The sequence below is a fragment of the Echiichthys vipera genome, assembly GCF_963691815.1.
Source record: "Echiichthys vipera genome assembly, chromosome: 9".
Classification (NCBI taxonomy): Eukaryota; Metazoa; Chordata; class Actinopteri; order Perciformes; family Trachinidae; genus Echiichthys; species Echiichthys vipera.
The window spans coordinates 20,582,006-20,605,156 of record NC_139834.1 but is presented as its reverse complement, the minus strand read 5'-3'; the positions used below and the strand labels follow the sequence as shown (position 1 = coordinate 20,605,156).

Sequence of the window (23,151 nt, the reverse complement as noted above, 5' to 3'; positions counted from 1 at the left end):
TCTGGGATCTACGCTATTTAAAGGGGCCATTTTCAAAATTCATACATGTTATTTAAGACAGTTAAAAATCCTTAGTAAAAATGAATAGTTTGAACTTGCATTTGTGGATGCAGCAACGCACTGTGTTAAAAGACAATGTTTTTTTTGGAAGTGTTCCTTAACCCATGCAGTGATGTCTACTGCAGAATCATGTCTCTTTTTAATGCAGGCCATCCAATACTGGTTTTCGCTCTTGTCCCTTGTGTAGAAGAAGAAGAATTACTTTATTTGTCCCGCAACAGGAAATTGAATTTGAATTTTTTCACTCTTATTATTAATCATGTTACACACAGGCCCGAAATACACGCATGCACATCTCAGACAGGACCTATACATGCAATTAAGGAGAGATGTTAGAGCGAGGGGGCTCCCCAGCAGTTGGGGGTTTGGTGCCTTGCTCAACAGCACCTCAGCACCCCAGGAGATGAACTGGCACCTCTCCAGCCACCAGTCCACGCTCCATACATGGTCCACACAGGGACTTGAACCAGCGACCCTACGGTTCCCAGCGAAGTCACCTATGGACTGAGCTACTGCCGCCCAAGAGAGCTTGAGAGATGTACAGAGATTTCTTCAGATTTTCTGAATCTTTTAATTATATTATGCACTGTAGATAATAAAATCCCAGATCTACTAGATCTAAATTACAGATCTACTTGAGAATTTAAAAAAAAAAGGATTATTACCTTAACACTTAAATTACTTGCCAGTGTTGTCTTTCACAGAGTGATCAACCCCTCCCCATTTTTACTTCAGAAAGCCTCTCTGGGATTTTTATCTTTTTATACCTGATCATGTTACTAACCTGTTGCCAGTTAACCTAGTTAATTCTGAGACTTTCCATCAGGTGTGTTCTTTTGTTGTTGCCACTGTCCAAACTTTTTTGAAACATGATGCTGACATCAAAAAATGGCTGTATCATTTTCATATATGTCAGGATCAAAGTCAATAAACCACCAGTCCAGAGTACTCAACATTCTTACATTCCTGAGAGAAAACCATCAGCTCCTTATATGATATTTTCATGTGATCATGTGGTCAGCTAGTTAAAACCAAATAAAAGATTCATGACACTGGGACCAAGCTCAGCCTCCTTAAAGAATGATAACATCAGTTTATCTTTAGTATTTTCTGCCCATCTAACATATATCCCTGCGGCATCACTCGCTCAGTATGCACAGCTAACTGCAGACACGCGCCTCTAAAGGTTCAGTAAGTTCAGTCTGTTGCTAAAGGGAACTTTGGAATGCATACTTGCCATAACTGGAGCACAGCCTGTCTGGTTGAAGGGCACCATGTTGTATGTGATGCTCCACATCCTAAAAACCAGCTGTGCTTTGAGCCAGAGGGACTTTTCACAGATAAACAACTTAACTGTTTTTATTGTTTTGACCGGCTTCAACTACAACTTACAACTTTTGCGTACTTTAACTGCAATATGTTAAACCAAGTGGCATGACTGTGATATCAAGAAATGTCGAGTTTTTATAGTACAGCACTACAAAGCCTGTAAAAACAGTAGAGAATAGAATAGAAGTCTTTTGTGGCTCTGGAGGAAGCTTTTTGAAGTTTAAAATAACAATCCTGGTGATGTCATGAAAGGTTATCTTGGCCTGGAAAAGCCGGTGTTACCACAGTCCAATGAAAGATAATGTATGATGTAGGTTCCAGCGTTTTGTTGGGTTCACCCATGATAGGGACTGAAAGTCAGGATATCTTCTGCTTTAATTTTCACCAAGAAAAAAACTCTGTCTCTTGCAAGTCACCCAATTTTTTTGAAGTGCAGTTCTAAATCACTGCAGTACCCCTTTTTAATTCATTTAACCAAACTGTAAAGTTTGAACACTGTAAGCCCCTTTACCTTTAAAAAAACTCACATACACCCGCTCAGATCTTGGTGTTTATCTTTAGTGAGAAAGATTGGAATGGGCATTCATTTCAAGAATAAATGACTGAGCAGTAGTCACAGGTATTTATCGTCTCCAGCATCTGCAGTGATGGAAACGACAAACAGGTGGACATGCCTTTTTACATCTGCACCATGCAAGCAGCTCTAAAACATTGCCCCGCAACTAATTTTAAAAAGAGACTGAATAAGTTGATGTAAGAAAGAGGTAACCACCGTTATATTGTCACTGCCGTGCATACTGCTAAAAAAACAAACAGAAATACATAAGACTTGTCTACTGATGATTGGAAAGGAACCCAGCACCAGTTTTTTAGCGCATTCCCCCGTGGGAAAGGGGTATATCTAAGGACAAAGCTGTGCTATTACAGTTTCTCAAGTTATTTGATCCAGTGCTATCCCTCTACTTGCATTAGTTAAAGTGACTACATTTGATATGTTTACTCTCTCCTCAGCTACACACGCACACACACACGCACACACACACACACACACACACACACACACAAACGCACACGCACACGCGCACACACACACACACAGTCTCTCCTCATCTTGTTTGCATGGGCGAGGCGATCAGCAAAATGGATTTCTAGGATTACACCAAATGGCTGCTAACACAATCAGCCTACAGAACTAGTTACAGGAATGTGATCGGAGCCAATTGGAGCGACAACGAAATCTCATCAGCAGCTCCTGAACTGGTTGCCTTGCTTGGGGGCGCCACCTGAGATGTGTGTTACAATTTCATTTAGTAATAAAATTGAATGTATGCCCCCCCCACACACACACACACACACACACACACACACACACACCCCATCACTGCAGCCTTTGCCTGTTAATCAACATCACTCTCTTATTGCTTCGCCCATGGCAGCCTCAGTGCAGGATATAAATTATTGCTAATTTGATTGAGCGACAGATCAGTTTATAGTGATTAATTCATTATTCTTGAATATTTAAAAGGTATGCTGACTGTAGTGCTGGCTTTAACTACAAGAACTGAACAAAGCTCGGTGGTGGCCCTATAGTAACCATAGATAGAAAAAGTGAGGGCACACACACACACACACAGAAGGGACCTATTACTTCTGTTTCCATGGTAACAGCTGCTTGGATGCCTTGTCACCATAGGAGCCAGGTTTCCCTAGGAGATGAATCTGGCGTGTGTGTGTGTGTGTGTGTGTGTGTGTGTGTGTGTGTGTGTGTGTGTGTGTGTGTGTGTGTGTGTGTGTGTGTGTGTGTGTGTGTGTGTGTGTGTGTGTGTGTGTGTGTGTGTGTGTGTGTGTGTGTGTGTGTGTGTGTGTGTGTGTGTGTGTGTGTGTGTGTGTGTGTGTGTGTGTGTGTGTGTGTGTGTGTGTGTGTGTGTGTGTGTGTGTGTGTGTGTGTGTGTGTGTGTGTGTGTGGATAGCATTCTGCCAATGCCGTCTGCGCATCCCACAGAGGCCATGTTTTCAGATGGGTGTGGTCTGTTAATACGCCACTGATGCGAAATGCGTTTTCTTCCCTTATATAGGCATACAGAGGGTAGCTCCTCCTGCTTAACAGGGAAGAGGACAGACTAGAAGATGCTGGATTTTTATGTCACTGATTTTTTTTTTTAGTCCTTTGTGTGTCATGAATAAAGAAAATAAATGACTGCCTGGTAAAATAATATAGGTAACTAACTGGGTAACCAATCAAAGAATTATAAAATGTATACAACATATTATTAGAATTAACACCAATCTATTTTCTTTACTCTGTCATCCTTTTTTGTCTTTTAAAGTATGTGATGTACAACCTGAGCCCACTCACTGTGTGTTCTTGTGTGTGTGTGTGTGTGTGTGTGTGTGTGTGTGTGTGTGTGTGTGTGTGTGTGTGTGTGTGTGTGTGTGTGTGTGTGTGTGTGTGTGTGTGTGTGTGTGTGTGTGTGTGTGTGTGTGTGTGTGTGTGTGTGTGTGTGTGTGTGTGTGTGTGTGTGTGTGTGTGTGTGTGTGTGTGTGTGTGTGTGTGTGTGTGTGTGTGTGTGTGTGTGTCTAACAGAAATTTACTAAGGGCCAGACCCTGCTGGACATGGTGTGTGGCCATCTGAACCTGCTTGAGAGGGACTACTTTGGCTTGACTTTCCAGGACACGGACAACACCAAGGTCAGACACACACAAACACAAACACAAAGACACACACAAACACAAAGACACACACAAAGACACACACACACACACACACACACACACACACACACACACACAAGCATGCATGCATTAACATATCTTACTTTAGGAAGTTATTGTAAGAAATGTAACTGAACCTCTGTTGTTAGGCCCAAGTGCAGCTGCAATTAAACCAAACTTAATGTAAATCACCAATTTAAAAACAAAACCTACCCTGAATCAGCTGATGTGAAGTCCAAATGAGTTTAAGTGGCTTATAAGAGACCTCAAACATGATTATTTAATGATCGTACATGTTGCATAATTCGCATTGGCACTGTGTATCCATCTGGGAACTCTCGTTTGGAGATCTTTTGTGAAGGAGCGAAAATACTGGTTGTTGATTCGATAAACTATCTATCTATCACCAACATACAGGCCAAATCAACCAATCAGATCGACGAAGCGTATCATGTGCTAACAGCGTCGAGGCAAAGCTCAGAAAGTAAACAACACGTCTGTGAAGGATATTTGCTGTTTGTGTAACACAATTGATGGATAAAAGGCACAATTTCAGGTGCCCAGTCCATTTTCAATAGAACTCCTCGGTGGAAGCCTCCATGTTCTTAACACTGAACAGTCGCTTCTCATTGCGTCACACTTCGACTCACCTCAAAACCAACGCTGATTGGTTCGGTCACTTGGCTAACTTCTCCAAATTTTCTCCGCTGCATGCTACCAGACTGATCTGCAAGTAAAATACAATGGAGGCTATATTTAATAGCAGTCTGGCACAAAAACAGGAGAGCAGTAGATGTCTAATTGTTTTGGAGGTGGCACATTTGTAATTGTGAATAATGCGTTTCTTGTCCCATTTGCAAGCACTTGGTAGCTCACACTTGGTTATCATGTACCATTAAAAAAAGGCAACAGTCTTTAGTTCTGATCTTCAGTTCTGTTTATTTATATTAGTAAATTAGTTAATTTAGGTCCTTCTGCTGTGAATAGCTTTGTAGTCCAAGGCCAATTATATGTGTTGACAATGAATTTGCTATGTTTTTTTTACAACTGCGTTCAATAGATTATTTCATTTTGTGGGTTGGATTTGATTTCAGAGCAAATGTCAACCAGCCTGTCAGCCAAGCAGAAGGAACCAGACCGTTTTTCCCGGTGTTATAAAGCAGAGGGTCCCGGGTTGCCCTTTTAACCGTACTTAACCACTCACATCCTGAGATTGGCATACATGGCCTTTATCCTTTTAAAATGTTGTTAGATAGTATGGCCTTTGAATAAAAAAAATTGGTGTGCGAGTCTACAGTGCACCATGAAGGCTTTAGTGACATTAAGCAGATCGAGCTGGATTCAACTGGCATTTATAACCCCAATATTGATGCTTTCAGTGTTAATAGAAACCTTCATCCATTTTCTTGTAGAATGAATATTTTTCGCTTTCAACTAGGGAGTAGATATAAAAAGGGAAGAGCAGACAGTAAAGTACAGTTCTTAAAGGGGCTCTTATAAATGTGAATATAGATGAATTTGCTGAGGTTGAATTTCTCAAAGAGATTTGTCTCTTTCTTTCTCTCTTTTATTTCTTTCTTTATCAGCATTGGCTGGATCCCTCCAAAGAGATTAAGAAGCAAATTCGAAGTAAGCTCAGCACACACACACACACACACACACACACACACACACACACACACACACACACACACACACACACACACACACACACACACAGACACACACAGACACACACACACACACACACACACACACACACACACACACACACACACACACACACACACACACACACACACAGTCCAACATATCCACACTCATAAAGCAGTTCTTTTTTAAAACAACCTTGCTTGTGTTTTATACACAGTTGGTTCCTGGATCTTTGGATTTTCTGTTAAGTTCTACCCTCCAGACCCTTCTGTGCTCATTGAAGATATCACCAGGTAGGTGTGAATTTCGGTAGGATTAATAGAAAGCACCTAAGACAGAGTACCCCTATGTAGCTAGCTAAACACGTTTTTAATAAAGGTTGAAGACAACAAGTTGGCTTACATGGACTTCGGAGGCTATTGTGAAACTGATAGTGATCGCAAATCAGAAAATGATGAGATATTATTAACAACCCTTAAACAAAAGATGTAGTAATAATAAAGTAATACATTACAGTAACAAGGAGAATGGATTTACAAAACGATACTGCAGTACTACTTTTTTTTTCTGAATATTTTTGGGCCTTAATTTTTGGACAGTACAGCTGGAGGTTGACTGGAATGGTAGAGAGAAAGAGGGGGCGGAATCAAACACGGGCTGCTGCGGCAAGGACTTTTAGCCAGAGGTGTCAAAAGTAATTTAAATTCATTACTCAAGTAGAAGTAAAGATACTAGATTATAAAATACTTCTTTAGAAGTAGAAGTATCAACTCAAGCATTCTACTCAATAAAAAGCAATAAAGTACTAGTTTCAAAACTACCACAAGTGTAAAAGTAAAATAATGTAAGGGGAACAAATGCCATTAGGACAAATGCTTAGGCCACGCCATAGGGGCCTATAGTACACTACCCCACCTCCCTAAAAAATTTTTTTCTAAAGGCCATAATGATTATCATGTTATATTAAAATGTTAATTTTGAAGTTGTTTAGTTTTAGAAAGCCATAAGCTTGTGGTACTGGGGTGTGCAGAGCTTGCAGCGCATTCGAAAGAAGTTATTTTTGTGTCCAACTTTTAAAAAAAAAAATCTTCAAGGTACGGCCAGGTATGTAGGAGGGTTGGCTGGTTTTCCTGGCTACCAACCTCTGCGTTTGTGCTTGGTTGAGACACTTCGCTCCAGTTCTCTTGAGTGTCTGCCACGCACATCTTTGTACTAGACTATACTGTTACTAACTGCTTTATTTTCCTGTACCTTATAATGTACTACACAAACTGTACCATAATAAACATTTTTGAAAGCCAAATCAGCAGCACAGATTTGAAGAAATATTAGTATGATGTCAGTCATAAATCTACAGCCATGTTTAACAATTACTATATATATATATATATATATATATATATTTATGTGTATGTGTGTGTGTATGTATGTATGTATGTATGTATATATATATATATTTATGTGTATGTGTGTGTGTGTATGTATGTATGTGTGTATATATATATATATAAATACTTTATATATACAGTATATACAGTGGTAATATGGGCATCACATTATTAATCCTGTGTTTTTATAATGGGCTCTGACTTGCATAATTTACAGCATAACTGAACATACCTGAGATGGATGGGGAAACGGGACAGTTGTGAGCTAGGCTGTCAAAAACGGTGCATTTATCTGTCTGAATATTCTGAACTTTTAGATGTTCTGAGAGGCTGCTCTTGTCCCTTAACATGCACAACCTTTGTTGCACTTATTAGCATTACTATTTTCATAAATTTTGGTAAAATAAAACCTCACTTTAGACCACGTAGTTGTCTCCACCACCTCTCTTGCGGCGTGTGTGAGAGAGTGACAGACAGGCAGTGAGTGAGTGATACCTTGCCCTGGCCTGCCGCCTGCACAGGAGGACGGCCTCTGACGCAGAGTCTGTTCAGGAGGATTGCGAGGACTGTTAGACAGAAATGATAACGTCAGAGCCTGTCAATACTACAGTATTTAAAAATCTTGCCAGGGGCAAATTTAGAACCGGGTCTTGGTACCCATCCCAGTAACAAGGCTTGTAGAAAGGCAAAGTAGAAAGTACAGATAATTGCGTGAAAATGTTACAGATGAAAAATAATTACTCCAGAAAAGTATCGATACATAGATACCCACATTTTCTACTTAAGTAAGGTAACAAAGTATTTGTACTTTGTTACTTAACACCTCTGCTTTTAGCAGATATTTGGCGCCTGCTCTAACCACTGAGCCACCATCAACATATAAAGTAGCCTGCTTTGCACACTTTTGTAATCCACAGCACTCTAATTGATTATTTAAGTCAAGTAATTAAGTCCACAAGAGTAAAATAGAGAGTAATATAACAGTTAGTCCAGCAGTAAATTAGCAGTAAAGTTGTTATTAACAACAATCTTTGTTGTTGTTTATTGTCAACGTGCCATGCAGGACACTAAACAAATTAAATTAAACAGGCCGAGTATCATGACCAAACCAAAGAGACCTAAAGTATGTAGTACAACATTCTGTGTAAATACCATAGATCTACCCCGACACAAAAAACCCACTCACTTACCTCGAGGTATTATGCTGTTCAGATTCTTTCAGTTTTATGGGCGCAATTGAGCTAAGCCTGAGCATAAGCATATACCTCTCCGATAGAGTTTGTGGTTTGTGTTGCTAAGTGCTTCACATAAAACTTTCCCTTTGCAGTGTTCAAGTTACCATTTTGATAATCCAAACTGACAATAGGTCTTTGTATGAAAACTGCTGGAATGTTATTTTGCAGTTTCCACAATTTACATGCCAAACATTAAATGAACAGTTGACAGGTTAACAGAGGTCTGTCAATTATCTTTAATAGCTTGGAAATTGTTCCTGGAAAAACATGTTGCAGTTGAGTTTGTCAATAAATTTTCGCCTGAAGTCTAGTGATTGGCAGTTAAATTCTCAGTGAATGAGATCTAACACAAAGAGGATTAAGTTAAAAAAATAAAATACGTTTCTGAGTAAACCTTGAACTATGCCCTCAATCAGAGATGTTCAACAGGAGCCCTGCAACCCCTATGGGGTCCTCAGAGTTACTGGGGGAGTAAAATCCCTGCTGGAGACTTTGTATAATGAATTCATAATGAGAAATCCAAAACTGAATGTGTTTCTATGGGGTATTTTTCCATTTTTCTCTTTCAAAAGCGGTCACGTTGTCCTCCTCCCACAATGCATCAGGTGTATATTGACCAATCAGAGGCTGACAACAGACAATGAGTCTATTTTCCTTTGTGCATTTTTATAGTTGTGCAAGTCGTTCATTGAATGGCACCACTACCTTTTTGGACAAAAGCGCATGCACTTTTCTAGGAAAGATGTAAATAGATTTTTTTACATGCGTAGGATTGATTCTTGATTTTTTTCCCCTGATAAAGAGATATTTAATACTTTATAGATTCATGTGACATCACAGCACTCATATTATGATAGCACAGATTGTCCTGAAAAAAATACACTTGGGGTTGAAGCATTATTACACAAGGTCACCAGGCAAGCCAGAAATAGGAAAAAAATACTTAGACCTGTAAAGAGGAGTGATACATGTAGTTAAAGTAATAATTAACTGTATATCTAGAATGCCTCTTATCCAATCTCAATACTTGGCCAGAAACTAACTCTATAACAGGATCCAACAGTGGTTCTTCCCGATGACACTTTTCAGCATTTCTGCCTCCACCTCCTGCCTTTCTTTAGGTACTACCTGTGCCTGCAGCTGAGGGATGATATTCTGTCTGGTCGTCTGCCCTGCTCATTTGTCACCCACGCCCTTCTGGGCTCCTACACTGTCCAGGCTGAACTGGGAGACTACGAGCCTGATGAACATGGCCCTGACTATGTCAACGACTTCCGCTTTGCACCCAACCAGACACGTGAGCTTGAGGAGAGAGTGATGGAGCTGCACCGTAACTACAGGTCAGAGAAAATACAACTCCATTTATTACATTGAATGCCAAGAGGTTAATGGCCAGTGCTGGTATTTTTGATTTGTGGGATAACTATGAAAGAAGGGATGAATCACGTGGAATTTGTTGTAGGGGAATGAGTCCAGCAGAGGCGGAGGTGAACTTTCTAGAAAATGCCAAGAAGCTTTCAATGTATGGAGTGGACCTACATCATGCAAAGGTACAGAGATAAAACCTTTCGGTATTTGGTATCTGTCAACGCACTTGTATCTGAGGTTTTCTGATGCTCAATGCCTGCGTTCAAAAGGATTCAGAAGGAATTGACATCATGCTCGGTGTGAGCGCCAATGGTTTGCTCATCTACCGAGACCGTCTTAGGATCAACCGATTTGCCTGGCCAAAAATCCTCAAAATCTCCTATAAGAGAAGCAACTTCTACATCAAGATCCGCCCAGGAGAGGTAAATAAACTATAATTATCTTGTCTTTTGCATCTTGCTTGATTTAGGAGTTCATGGCGCCATTATCATCTGTACATTCCTAATAGAACAGCTCATAAACTGTCATTCTGGCAGAGCAGAGGCAAGTAGAATGCGGGATCATTGAGTAAGGAGCCAGCGCCACATTCCTATTTCATGGTTTCACAGTCGTTGAAATTACATCACTGTCTCTTCTGACTCGTCCCAAGCAGCATAAACAGTCATTTCATGGTTTGATAAAAGTGTTACTTCTCAGCCGCATCTGCAACAAATCATGTGACAACTGCCGAGGACATTATTTATAGCCCTCAGAGATACTTATTCTAAAAGATTAGGGTGATAGGTCATGTTTTTATTATCCTTCTTCTTCTTCTCTCTTCCGTTCCTTCTCTCTGTTATGATAAGCCAGTCATGAGTATTTGCACTTTCATCAAGGATCTTGCAAACGTTAAAAGCGCATTATGCTCACTCTGGTTTTCAACTTAATAAAATGATGATTTCCTTTAGGGTATCTGCAGTGTTTTTAGAGCCACTGTTAAACTGACATTGTCTACATAGCGGATACCAAAGCCATTCTGTGCATATACTTTGCTCTGCAGATCTATTCTCTTAAATCAGCTGTCACTTTAAATTTGCCTGAAGGTCCATCATCGTGTTTACAAAACCTTTTATTCTAAACTGTTCCCACAGATTATTTTATATGTGGAACAAGAGTCAGCTTCCTGTTGTGAGTGGACCAGTCCTAATGTTTAAAGACCTGTTATATTGCTAATAACTTATTGATTTGAAAGCGTCTCCCTGTGCTCACACCACTGAACATGTGATGAGTGAGCGCATGAACGGCTAATTTGTAGAGTAGTTAGAGATGTAAAATGTACCTGACACGGCAGCGGGAGAATATATTTGTACGAGTAAACAGAAAAACAGCATTGATTTCTCCATTGCTGTGGAGTAAACACAATTCACCCTACCACCTTCCTTCCATCTTTCCCCCGCACTCCCTTCACTCTCCTTTTCTCCTTCACCTCTTTTCTTCTTCTATCACTGCCACTCCTTTCCCTCACCGCTCAGTATGAACAATTTGAGAGCACCATAGGCTTCAAGCTGCCCAACCATCGGGCCTCGAAGCGATTGTGGAAGGTCTGCATTGAGCACCACACCTTCTTCAGGTAGGAATTGATAGCCTACTCACAGATACACAGACACACTTTTTCTGCACTGTAGTCGTTGAACCCTGAATTAACTGTTAACAATAGAGCTATCCTTCAAGTGACACTCACACTCAAACGTGCTGATTCCTTTTAACGGTAAAACCTTTTTTTTTTTTCACCAGTTTCATAGTCCTGTATAATTTCCTTGAAAGGACCTGATGTGTACATTTAAATTCATAGGGAGATTACTGATTCCTGGTAGTTTACTACAAATTATAGGCTAAATGGAAACAGAGGTCAGTTGGTACACATCTAATTTATTAATTCAAAGCTATTGTAAGCTAAAGAGCCGATTAGTAAGTGCACATCGGGTCAGCTCAACTTGCAAAAAGGTGAAATTTGTCTGCAAGCACACAATTCAGCACTTATTATTTATTTTAGGTGTCACTGAACTTCTTTCACTTTTTCCCCATCAACTCGGTATGGTAAATAGGAAGATAAAACCAGGAGATGAGTAGCTTAGCTTATGGCTAGAAACAGCTAATCTGGCTCTGTCCAAAGGGAACAAAATCTGCCCATCATCAACTAACTCTCAAATGAACACCTAATATCCCGTCTACTTAATATGTACAAAACGTACAGCAGAAATTTACATGATGTGGTTTCACAGTTTAAACTGTCGCCGCTGGCAACCTCAAAGAGACAACAAGACTTAAGGAAGGTTTAGCTTTAGGTTTAGCTAAAAAGAGCAATACCTAAAAAGAAAATATCTTGCCTGACATAACAAGTTGGGTTTCAATCTCACACCCTTTGACTTAAGCCATTTGTTTAATTTCCTTACTTCTTTTTATCTTTTCATGCACTTAGCTAAACTGCCAGTCATTTCTCTCACCAAAGGGCTCTGCCTGCTCCACAACCAATTCATCATGCTGTAACGGCTGAAAAACAGCAGACGAGGCGAGGGTCAACTAGTACCAATGGTGCAGGCCACACCGCAAAAAACTAGGGTGACGGACACTCACTGTTGGATCGGCTAACCGTCTGGTTGCTGTGTCAGGGCCTTTAGAGGTGCTGATTGGGGGATTTTGTTTCCAGAGCAGAGCCCAACTCAAATAATTATCTTAGATATTGTCTGTATTTCCGTATAACTACTACTAAATCACACACTGTAGTAATTTTCAGGAACTTGGGGACCAACAAACCCCTATATGATTCTAAACTATGTAATGAAGTAAAAGAATTCAACAAGGTGCCGTTTACACACACTGAACCTTGCTGCAGGTTGGTTTCCCCAGAGCCGCCTCCCAAGGGCTTCCTGGTGATTGGCTCTAAGTTTCGCTACAGTGGGCGGACCCAAGCCCAGACCAGGCAGGCCAGTGCTCTGATTGACAGGCCTGCCCCACAGTTTGATCGCTCCGTTAGCAAGAGGTACATGCTGCCCCGAAGCATCGATGGAGGTAAGAACCCCAGGCGATTTCACAGTACACACATTTCCTGGATTACGTTGTGAGGCGAAAGCTTAGCTCCAGCCCCTCAGGTTTAGAAAATGGATTGATGGATTGAAAGCAATGAATGCATGAAAACATACTTCAGCAATTTCAGCATAAGGAGTTATTGATTTTGTTTTATGGACCTCAAAGTGAAGGGAGTGCCCCCCAACTCTTTGATTTCCCATGTTGTCAGCAAAAATGGAATAAAGACAGCTTTCAACTTTTGATTTAAGGTTAGAGCACAGCCTATTGATATATGTGGCTCTATGAAACACCGTACTACAGATTTTTTCATGTAAAAGCTTTAACATTGAAGTCTAGGTGGTTGATGATTCTCTTCCATCGTACTTCACCAGCCTCTGCTTTAGGCTACAGTATGGAACAGCTGTCCCAGAGAAGCTCCAGTGAACGCACACAGTTCATGTCCAGAGAAGACTTGGACCAAGAGGGCAGCCTGGACCTGGACCACGATCAGTATCACTATCAGGACAAAGACCAGGACCAGTATACAGATCAGGAGCTAGAGCAGCATGACGGTCAGGATCAAGATCAAGTTCAGAAGCATACTTGGGGTGCCCAGATCTCAACATCCACCAAGACTTTGGAGCTCAAGGTACAACATGAGAGGATACCTTTGATGCTTGAATGCATAGTTATTAAAAGATGCTTAAACTCAGTGTGGGTTAATTACATGTCAACACTGGCTCATGGAAAAAAGTACACGGCTTCGCCCCAAGTCTGAAAAATCTCTCATGAACTTTTGACTAACACTCATCCTTCTCTCCCAAATTCATTTTCATTTAAGACTGTAATCACCAATACTACTTGGCCTTATTCCCTTTATTTTTTGCTCTCTGCAAACTTATGAAATGTTTCAGTATGAGTCCGGTCCCCTCTCCATTTCTTCAATATCCTCCAACCCTAACTTGACCTCTTTGATGCAAATAATATTTTCTTAACCCATCATCTTACCTCTAACAGTTCTTCTCGTCTCCATGCGATAATGGTAACACACAACACTAACATCTGCTCTCTTCTTTCTGACCTCTCTGTCATCCACCTCGTCCTCTCCTGCAGGGTGAGGAGGAAGGCTCGCCTGTAGACTCAAAACCAGAGGTATTTTGGCCGCGGACCTTAGAATTTCTCTGTGTGGTTTTTGGTTGTTGTAGGTCATGCACCCGTACTCTTGTGTTTGTTAAACGCAACTTTTTTTTTCATCCACTGGAGGGAATGTTATTTATTTCATGATGTCCAGAATTTCAGAAATTAATCCCACGGACACTGCATAACCCAATGAATAGACACGAAAAACGTTTAATATGGATTAATTCCTTTTTTTTCTTCTCTGATCATGAGAAAAATCATAATAGATTTTCTTCATAGGCATTGAGCTCTTATCCAGAGTGACTTAAACTGTGAACAGTTTATTTTTTCACTTGTCAGCACATCTTTAACAGTATCCCTGTGTGAATTGGAGGGATTGATTGTTATAAGCAGGATAAACAGATGGCCCTTAAGCACCGTTGATGATTCAATGAATCAGTGGTTTCCCAGTTGGCAAATCTCCTGGTACTCCAGCTGAGATGTTTTGAAGTCTCCTATTTTTCTACTTCTTTATTAAATTATTCATTACTTTTGTTATTTTTATACAGAACGATCTTCCAAGTGTTGTACTTTTTTTTTTATAAAGATGCACAACTTCATTGTATGTTTTATTTCTATGGTAATGGTAGTACTGCAGAAATATTTGCATTGCATTAGTCACTTAAGGGTCTGTTCATTTGTGGTCTTGTAATGTCTTCTCACCAACTCTTTGGATGAAGAAGTATGGGAATAATCCCCCTCTCCAAACACTTATAGTCATCAGATGACTGCATTCATTATCAACCGGCTGACACTGAAAGGGATCGTCCCTGTCTTCTTGACAGAACATTAAATGGCTCAACAGTATTAGTCTGTTATCAATTGTTTGTCTGTCCGTCTGGCCGCCTGCCTTTTTGACTCACCTGCAGCACTTTACCTCTTTGTCTCTGCACGCATCTATTCTCCACCCGCCCCAAAATCCTCGACCTCCTGCATTGCTCATAACCCTTCATTTCATCTCACTTGCTCCACCTCGGGCTCCCTCATCTGTTGGACAAGGAGCCGGCCATCCCTCGGCCCAAACAGGAGGTACTGCTTGTCCCTCTCTTTTTTTTGGCATGTGCTGTGTGTGACCCTCACCTGGTGTGCAGTGTTTCCATCTCCATAATTATGCCTGTCACTTAGAAGACAGCAAACAGTAACAGCAATGGACTTCATATTGAAACACCCGGGTCATTGTCTCACCAATTTTCTTTAATGCAACCTCATAGTTTTTGCATGTCAGTTTCACACTTTGCGAACACTATTCCAAGTAAAATGTGTTTTTCTTATCTGTGTAGCCTTTAACCAGTTCATAATTACAGATCTTAAGTTAGGGGCTTTGTGCTCAGTCTTCCAAAGATTGAGGCAGTACTGCACTAAGTGCAGCAACAGTACAAAGATTTTTTGAAAAATATTCTCCGAAATAGAGTTTGTCCCTATAATTATGGTAGTGCTTTAACCTCTAGACCCTCAACTGAACTTCTTTTTGTCTACAATGCTGCAAGGTAAAAGAGAACTGCTGATAATGCTCTTTACCTGAGTGTACTTCAATGAGGTCTACAGTATGTCTGTTTCCTGTCATCATTGTAAAACCTCTAATTTTCCTGTCGTGTGGCAGCATTGAATCCAACCAACAGCACAGTTACAAAACATAGATCAACAGAACAATTGGAATTTTGAAATGAACAACCTTCCGCGTTCATTCTCAACTTAAATCTACATTTTGTTCACTTGTGGAAACTAACCAGTACCTAATAGACCTAACCTAAACTTTAATCCCAACCCTAGAATCAGATCTGGGATTTGAATTTATGTTAATTTGTGTCCTTGTTGTGCCCTTTACTGTGTAAACAGCAGTTTTTGGATAAGCCAGAAGATGTTCTACAGAAACACCAGGCCAGCATCAATGAGCTGAAGAGGGCTCTGAGGCAGCCAAACAGCAAAATCTCCCAGAGGGAGAAACGTCTCTCCTCAGCCACTCCTCCTGGAGGAACCCCCGAACGTAAACCAGTAAGAACAAAATCTAAACCTATTTAAAGTTAATGGTCATCCCCTTCTCATCCTTTCTAACTTTTCCATTCTCTGTCAAAATTTGGATTGCATTGAGTGAAAACACAGAAAAATCTGAAATAAAACGCATCTAAGGTGTGAGGGCCTCCTGTTATTCACTGTTTTTTTCACTATCATTTACAGTGATTATGTGGGGTAACAATGATATCACAAATAGAAGAGCAGTGTATCTAGCTAGGCTAATGCAACTGTGTACTCTATGTCAACATAGGCAACTGCTGATACCAAATTGATTGACAAGCAGGATGATTATAAAGGAGAACTGGATACTTACTCTAAAGTGGAAAAGAGTTCTTCTATGGGTAGAGACATGTTGTCTGTGACACCTTGGACTGAAGCAAAGATGAACAGTCAAACATCCAGGGACTCTTTCAAAACTAAACCTGGAACATCTCGGAAACAGGAAACAGACTTCACCGCGACGGAACTGATGGATATAATACCTACGGATGATACAGTAACGACTAACGGGCATCAAGATTCCGTATTAGCAAGGAACGCCATTCAAGAAAATGGATATGGTTCCCCACATGCCAATTGTGGGAGTTCAGCGATCAACCGAGATATGAGGCACCGCCAGTGTGAGCTTGACATTCATCAAGAGAGACCAAAGTATTTTGAAACTCCGGTGGCTGTGGATTCTCTCCCAAAAGGTGGCAGAGGCAGAATTGAGAGTGACGCAAGGCATTGTGAGACTTGGAAAATAAAAGACCCGAGCCCCGTGGGAGATTGCAACAAAACGGGAAACTCGCACTCAGAAGTCACCAAAATAGCTCCTCTCAAGCCACAGAGATCGAAAAAGTCTTTGAACAAGGAGAACACAGGTGTTGTAAACCCTCAGACTCAAAGACGGTCTGATAGAGGTATCTTTGGTGCGACTGGGGACGTGCAGACAAAATCAAAAGGTGCATCCTGTGAGGCAGGGAGGAGAGTAGACGATGATGCTTTACTGCAGTCTGCCGCAGATATAGTCAAGGACAACACAGTACCAAGTAGCATCAAGTACCACAGTGAATCTTCAATGTCATATCAACAGCAAAGTCTACTACATCAACAGCTTAAGAATGAATTGTTCGGACAACAGGAGCTCAGAGACTCCGGAGGCCCAATAGGACACCCGAACAACTCCGAATTCAAAGAGAATCTCTTCTCGAGCTTCAAATTGCCAACGGCCCCCCCTCGAAGTCTCCCTCTGAAAACGCAGTGGTCCCGAGACAGACTGAGCAACATGGACAGCAGCCACATCCACTACAGGACACCCAGCCAAGAAACAGTCAAGCGCAAGCAAGCGGTAAAAAAAACATCTGCCCCCTCCCCCAAAGCATTGCATGAGCTTCAAGCAATGTCGTGCGAATCTTGTTTTTAACCATCTAAAAACAAACAATCACACATACTTCAGAACTCATGTGGCTGTGTATGAGAAAGCAAAAGTTCACGTCCCTTGGCATCGCATCATTGACCGACTCAGTTCACGTCCATGGCTCAGAGAGCTTTTTCGCTTTCTCTTGTCCTCCTTTCGCAAAGCTTGACATCCGCTTGGCCATTTCAGAATGCTGTGGGCCTTTAAGCAAAGTTCCCTATGCTTAAGCTGCAGGCGTCCCTTTTTATCCCACCTTAACCTGTCACGTTCACGCCTGGTCTCTCCTTCCAGCACCCTCACAGAATAAAAAAGGTGGCTGCTGTTGCAAGGAGCGCAAGACCTTTCCACCATTTTTCTTTGAAACCTCTTTTCCACATAATTTAAATCCGTTTTCTTAAATGGCTGAGAAGGGCATTTGAAGCAAATGTTCTTCCTTGGCACCTCTGTGGCAATAGCAGAAAAATAAAAAGAGGCGATGAGATTTAATCACAGGCTGCAGAGCTGCCAAACCTCTTCAGGGCTTAGGCATTCATATGCTGCATTTACAAATATGAATACCTCTTTCCTGAAAGGGATTTTTTTTAAAAATCGAACCTTTCAGTGCACAGCATTATCATTGCACTTGCAGTCATTTCTGATGATGTCAACTTGTAAAATATACTCTAGCATGCTTCCGACAGTAGCCATAAGCCTTTCAGTCTCTAAGAATTCTCATATGTGTGTTATATTGTGAACATAAGCCCTGACATTGATGGATGAATTAGCTGTTTACATTTTAGAAATGATAATGCAGTGAACTCCACCCAGTACACAAGTAATTAACATAAAAGCTGCAAGTCGAGAAATTGCAAACATGGTTTCTCTGGATGTGACAAATAATGCTTTTATCAGCTGTGTGTTGTCCTGCAAACAGAACGTCATTTCAGCTTAGTGACAGAGAGAGGCTCTTCACTCTCCGTTTCTGCTCTCTCTTTTCTGATGCAATTGCACACATGTTGGCTATAGTATACTAGTTTAATATTTATATTTGCTTCTTGTTTATTTTTCCTGTATAGGACACACCTCCCACACCTGCCATTCACGAGGAACCTTTCAACGAAGCTTCAGTGAGTCGTCTCTCAGCTCCACCAGTCTCCTGTTTGTTGTCCTTCCTTTTTAGCCACTCCTTTGGAAATGCGTAAATAATCCACACTTAGTTATTTAACACATTTCTCTTCAAGAGGTTTTCATCAGTTTGTGTTTATATGCTTAATGTACAGATTGTTTCACAATTCTGTTTGTACTAAGGGCACAGTCTGTAAATGCCTAAATCTATGGAGATGCCCCACCGCAATTCAGAACACATGCTTTTAAATTGCTAAAGTTACACAGTTAATGAATCTAATTTGTAATGTGTTCTGATTCTGTTAAAGTTATTATTGCAAAACCAGCAGAAACTCAAAAAATGCTTTTGTTTATTTATAGAGGCCCCAAAAATCTGATATTTTTTATGTTTTTATGAATAAATCTTCAGCTTACATGGTCTGATGTTCTATTCTGATCTCTTCAGAGGGAACCGTGGGAAAGACGTCTGGGCTCCGTCTCCGAGGATGACCAGGACCAGGACATCCTGTACTTGAAGGAGACCCACCTGGGCATCGAGCGCAAATGTTCCAGCATCACGGTCAGTTCTACGTCCAGCTTGGAGGCAGAGGTGGATTTCACCGTTCTCACGGACCTGCACACAGGAATGGAGGAGTTCTCCAGGGGCATGACAGAGCTTGGGGAGAGGGATGTGTCACCTGATGTGGGTCTGTGCTTTAGCATGGACTTGCTCCAGCAGCAGTTCCCCTCTGAACCAGCTCCTCCCTTGGTTTCGGCTCCTCTGTCTAGAGGAGCTAGCAGCAGCCCTCCAGCCAAACATATCCAGGTTGAAGAAGTCCGACCTGAGGTCAAACGGCTCGATGTGCAGGTAGACCAAAGTTTTAATATTAAGAGAGTATGGGTGTGAACATGAATTTTTATGATTTCTAGAAAATCATAAAAAGTGTTTTATAGCTCCATGTGTTTTTAACTAGCAGAAGTAATTAAAAGAAAAGAGTACGTTTTGCCAAAACAACAGGAATTATAACTGGATTTCAGTCAAAAACGTGTTTCGGGTTGATTGCTCTTTATCAAGAAGCACTGAAGGGAAATGAAGAAAGAGTCTTTGTATTTTATCCTCTGTGTCTCTTTCTTCTTCATCTTGTAGGTCCCATATAATGCACCTTGGCAGTTTCATACTTGAATTTTACGTTCCTACTAGAACAGTTTAACATGCTTTAATGTTTAAAAACACGTATTCATGTATAGCACCTCATCCTGCTTTACTGTCAAAAAAGACATGGAAATCTGACATTTTACAATGAGGCACCTTTAATGCATGTATAAAAATATATCTCACTGTCAGCACTGAGCCCAGAACAAATCATCCATCCACATGTTACATTACAGTTACTTATGTTTGCCTTTTGCTTTGTGTGCTCTTTTGTTAACTTTGATCATCAGAAGCTTCAGTAAATATCTCCTAACTTTACAAATAAATACCTGCTCTTTTGAATTCCTGCTTTACCTCTGAATTTAACTACAAGGCAACAAACCATCAAGCTCATCTGGCATATGTGTAAAAAAACACTTTATTTTTTAAATTTTTCCTCACTTAAGCCTGTAGTTCCCAAAAAACCAAAGAGGTCAGTACCAATGGCGGTGCCGTCGTCAGCGGACAGAGAGCAGTCGCACAGAGAAGCCAGTCGCGTCTCTGCCAGCATACCGCTGAGCAGGGAGGCCAGTGATGTCATGCCCACGCCGACAGTGAGGAAGACGGATGTCAGGACAGAGACTCAGCCCAACGGGTCAGAGGTCACCACGACCATCGTGGAGTTCACAGATCAGGTAAGAAAGATAAGGTAAAAAAACAATAATATTTAATGCAACTAAACATGTGAAACATTACTGCCAGCAAGGCACAATCAATGAATATGTTGAATCTGTTTCAGGATCACGATATCACCGGCCTGAGTGAAGTTTCTTATTCTACAAGACAGAGTGTTTCCCCTGTGAGTACAAACAGAAGGACCTCTCCAATTTTAACTCGACCTGCAGCGCACTCCCTCCTGCTCTCCCGGGTTTAAACCTACTTGCTGTACAAAGACCTCTAGTTTATGAATACGTGACTGACTGGATGTCCTAAAATATCAAAACATAATGATTCATAATCTGAAATAATTTGTACATAGGGGTGTGTGTTTACAGTATTTTCTAATGCCGTTCTGCTTTTATCAGGTGCATATGGGCAGTCTTGGAAGAGAGACTTCAGGGTCTCCCATCCTTGTCACTGAAAATGTTACCTCAGCAACCACTCATGTTACCAAGGTAAGTGCACAGTTTAATGTATAATTACAGAGTGGGTTTCATCTGTCAGCATGCAGTTAGATGTGAAATCTACTTCTGTTTAAAGAAAACATGTTGTGTGCTGCAGACGGTGAAAGGAGGATACTCAGAGACCAGGATCGAGAAGAGGATCATAATCACTGGAGACGATGATGTAGACCAGGAACAGGTGAGCGGAAGTGAAATGTGCATGTGCATTGGTAGTTACTGGATGTCAGCTTTGGGATTTGTAGTTTTTGGGACATTTCTTTGTTGTTTGAGTCAGGGACTTAGACTTAGACCTCTCTATATTGATCCTTTTTGCATGACTCCCGCCAGGAAATTGAGTTTCCAGCAGCTTACAAAAACACAAGGGAGGTATAAAAGATACAGTATAAGATAAATAATAAACTCTTGTCTAATTAAAACAATAAAACTGTAAAACAATAAACAGTAAGCAATAAACTCTTAAATATATATAAGTAGAGATATTAATGCAGGTAAAATAGAATTCACTGTAAATGAAATCAGATAAGTTAAGTGTAGAGAAAGCATATAAGATAAAATATGTATGACTGTATATGGCAGAAATTAGCAGTAAGATTCAATTATTGCACTTAAGTGGTGGATTAAGTTATTGCACACACACAAAAAAAAAGAAGATGAGTTTCCAGGTATGTAAGAGTAGATTATTAATTGCACAGTGAGTGGCTCCCACTCCTTCCCTTCTGTCCTCTTTACTTCCTCCTCCCCCCAGTGAGGAGTTGTAGAGTGTAGGTAAATTTGCAGGTAGGAAATACTTTATCTGTGTGTCTTCTAGTCTTTTCTGTGTATTTAGAATGTTACTAGTGAATTTATTTTGTAACCTGTATTTATAGAAATGTTTAATGTAATATCTGTTCTATTCAAATATAACCATGGCAATAGTCATGGATTCTTGCTCCCAGTATAATTTTAATGATAAACTTACCTCAGTTACTTCAACACTGAACAAATAAGTTATATGCAACAAATACAATAATACTTTCATTATCAATAATCTGAAAAATATTTTTTAGATTCATTGTTAGACTGTAAAATGTAAAAATAAAAGAAGTTTACAAAGGCCTTTTTCATCCTTATATCCAGTGAAGCCAAATATATTCATATTACAATAATATTACAATAATGTATGAAAAAGAAAAGCAGCAGATCACATGATAATGTATGGCATTTCTTTAACTATATGTTACTATAAAAAAATGACTATATGAAAGCCTTAAAGTCTAATTTTTTCTTATCTAGTGCAGAAAAATAAGTATTTCTTGAACTGAAGTTGGGTTGAATTTCTGTTATACTATTGAATGGGAACTGGAATTCAGTCATTTGCCATAAAACACAAACAACAACAAAAATCTTGAGAAAAGTTATACTTATGTTGTTGTGATTCATTTTTATACTTGACTACTTTCCATTCAGGCTCTGGCTATTGCAATACAGGAAGCCAAGCAGCAGCATCCGGACATGCAGGTGACCAAAGCAGTTGTTGTCAGGGAAACAGAATCATCCACTGAGGATCGACACGGTGCATCAGAGGTACGAGTGCCAACTTTGCTCCAAACGGTACTATTTTGTAAGGATTTGACCTCGCAACCCTGCTTTGAGATTAAGGGATTTAAAATCTAAGGCCGATCTCTTCTGTCTTTAACCTGCAGTCCTGATTTCCTGAGACGAGAGTGCCCCCCATTGGATCGCAAGTGTTAGTGCCCGACGTGAAATTGTCAACCACCTTCCCTGCTGATAGACTACTGCCAGTGGCACTCAAGTGGAGCCTCTCAAACAAGACTCCTTGGAAATCCTTATATCTTATTTTTTCTCAAACATTTCACCATCGAAAACATTAATTTTCAGCAGAGTGATTTGGCGGGTATGCTGAAAAAGACGACACTTGTGGTCGTTGATTGGTCGACAATATGCCACCCGAATCCCAAACATCTGGAACAGTTAAAAAGATCCAATCCAACTAAATTCCCTGCAAACCCCTCAGGGCCTGTATATTAAAAACACTTGCTTAAGTATTATTCCTCAAAGGTCAAAGAGAATCTGTGTACTCATCCACACTGTGGAACAATCCAAGGCCATGTGCCATGTTGGTACCCATTCCACGCAGAAAGTGTCATTCGGGAAATAGAAAAGAAAAAAAAAAAAAGGTCATGCACCTAGGAGTGTCTTACATGTCTGTGCTGCTGTACTAAATAACAAGGAATCATCAGATTCCTGCTGTGTGTCCTGAAAAAAAATGCTGTAAAACCCTATTGTGCGTACACTGAATAAGGAAAATAATCCATTACATGTAGCTACATGTACTGTACATGTACAGTACATGTACAGTATACTGTATGA

The 23,151-nt window shown here is 40.5% G+C and overlaps 1 protein-coding gene across 1 annotated transcript in view; it reads left to right on the top strand.

The window, feature by feature from the left end:
• LOC310951556 (band 4.1-like protein 1) overlaps window positions 1-22,563 on the top strand; it is a gene marked incomplete at its 5' end in the record, with an annotated part of 25,853 nt that extends 3,290 nt beyond the window's left edge. Inside the window, 21 exons of the mRNA XM_083919839.1 lie at window positions 3,974-4,078; window positions 5,689-5,731; window positions 5,973-6,048; window positions 9,500-9,718; window positions 9,841-9,928; window positions 10,016-10,168; window positions 11,258-11,355; window positions 12,619-12,794; window positions 13,184-13,440; window positions 13,905-13,943; window positions 14,970-14,999; window positions 15,807-15,962; window positions 16,234-17,313; window positions 18,438-18,488; window positions 18,932-19,333; window positions 20,065-20,292; window positions 20,397-20,456; window positions 20,683-20,772; window positions 20,879-20,959; window positions 22,228-22,344; window positions 22,464-22,563. Of these exons, the coding sequence (XP_083775965.1) occupies window positions 3,974-4,078; window positions 5,689-5,731; window positions 5,973-6,048; window positions 9,500-9,718; window positions 9,841-9,928; window positions 10,016-10,168; window positions 11,258-11,355; window positions 12,619-12,794; window positions 13,184-13,440; window positions 13,905-13,943; window positions 14,970-14,999; window positions 15,807-15,962; window positions 16,234-17,313; window positions 18,438-18,488; window positions 18,932-19,333; window positions 20,065-20,292; window positions 20,397-20,456; window positions 20,683-20,772; window positions 20,879-20,959; window positions 22,228-22,344; window positions 22,464-22,469 (3,555 nt within the window). The 3' untranslated portion in view covers window positions 22,470-22,563. The remainder of the gene's footprint in view (window positions 1-3,973; window positions 4,079-5,688; window positions 5,732-5,972; window positions 6,049-9,499; window positions 9,719-9,840; window positions 9,929-10,015; window positions 10,169-11,257; window positions 11,356-12,618; window positions 12,795-13,183; window positions 13,441-13,904; window positions 13,944-14,969; window positions 15,000-15,806; window positions 15,963-16,233; window positions 17,314-18,437; window positions 18,489-18,931; window positions 19,334-20,064; window positions 20,293-20,396; window positions 20,457-20,682; window positions 20,773-20,878; window positions 20,960-22,227; window positions 22,345-22,463) is intronic.
• Between the last annotated feature and the right edge of the window lie 588 nt (window positions 22,564-23,151).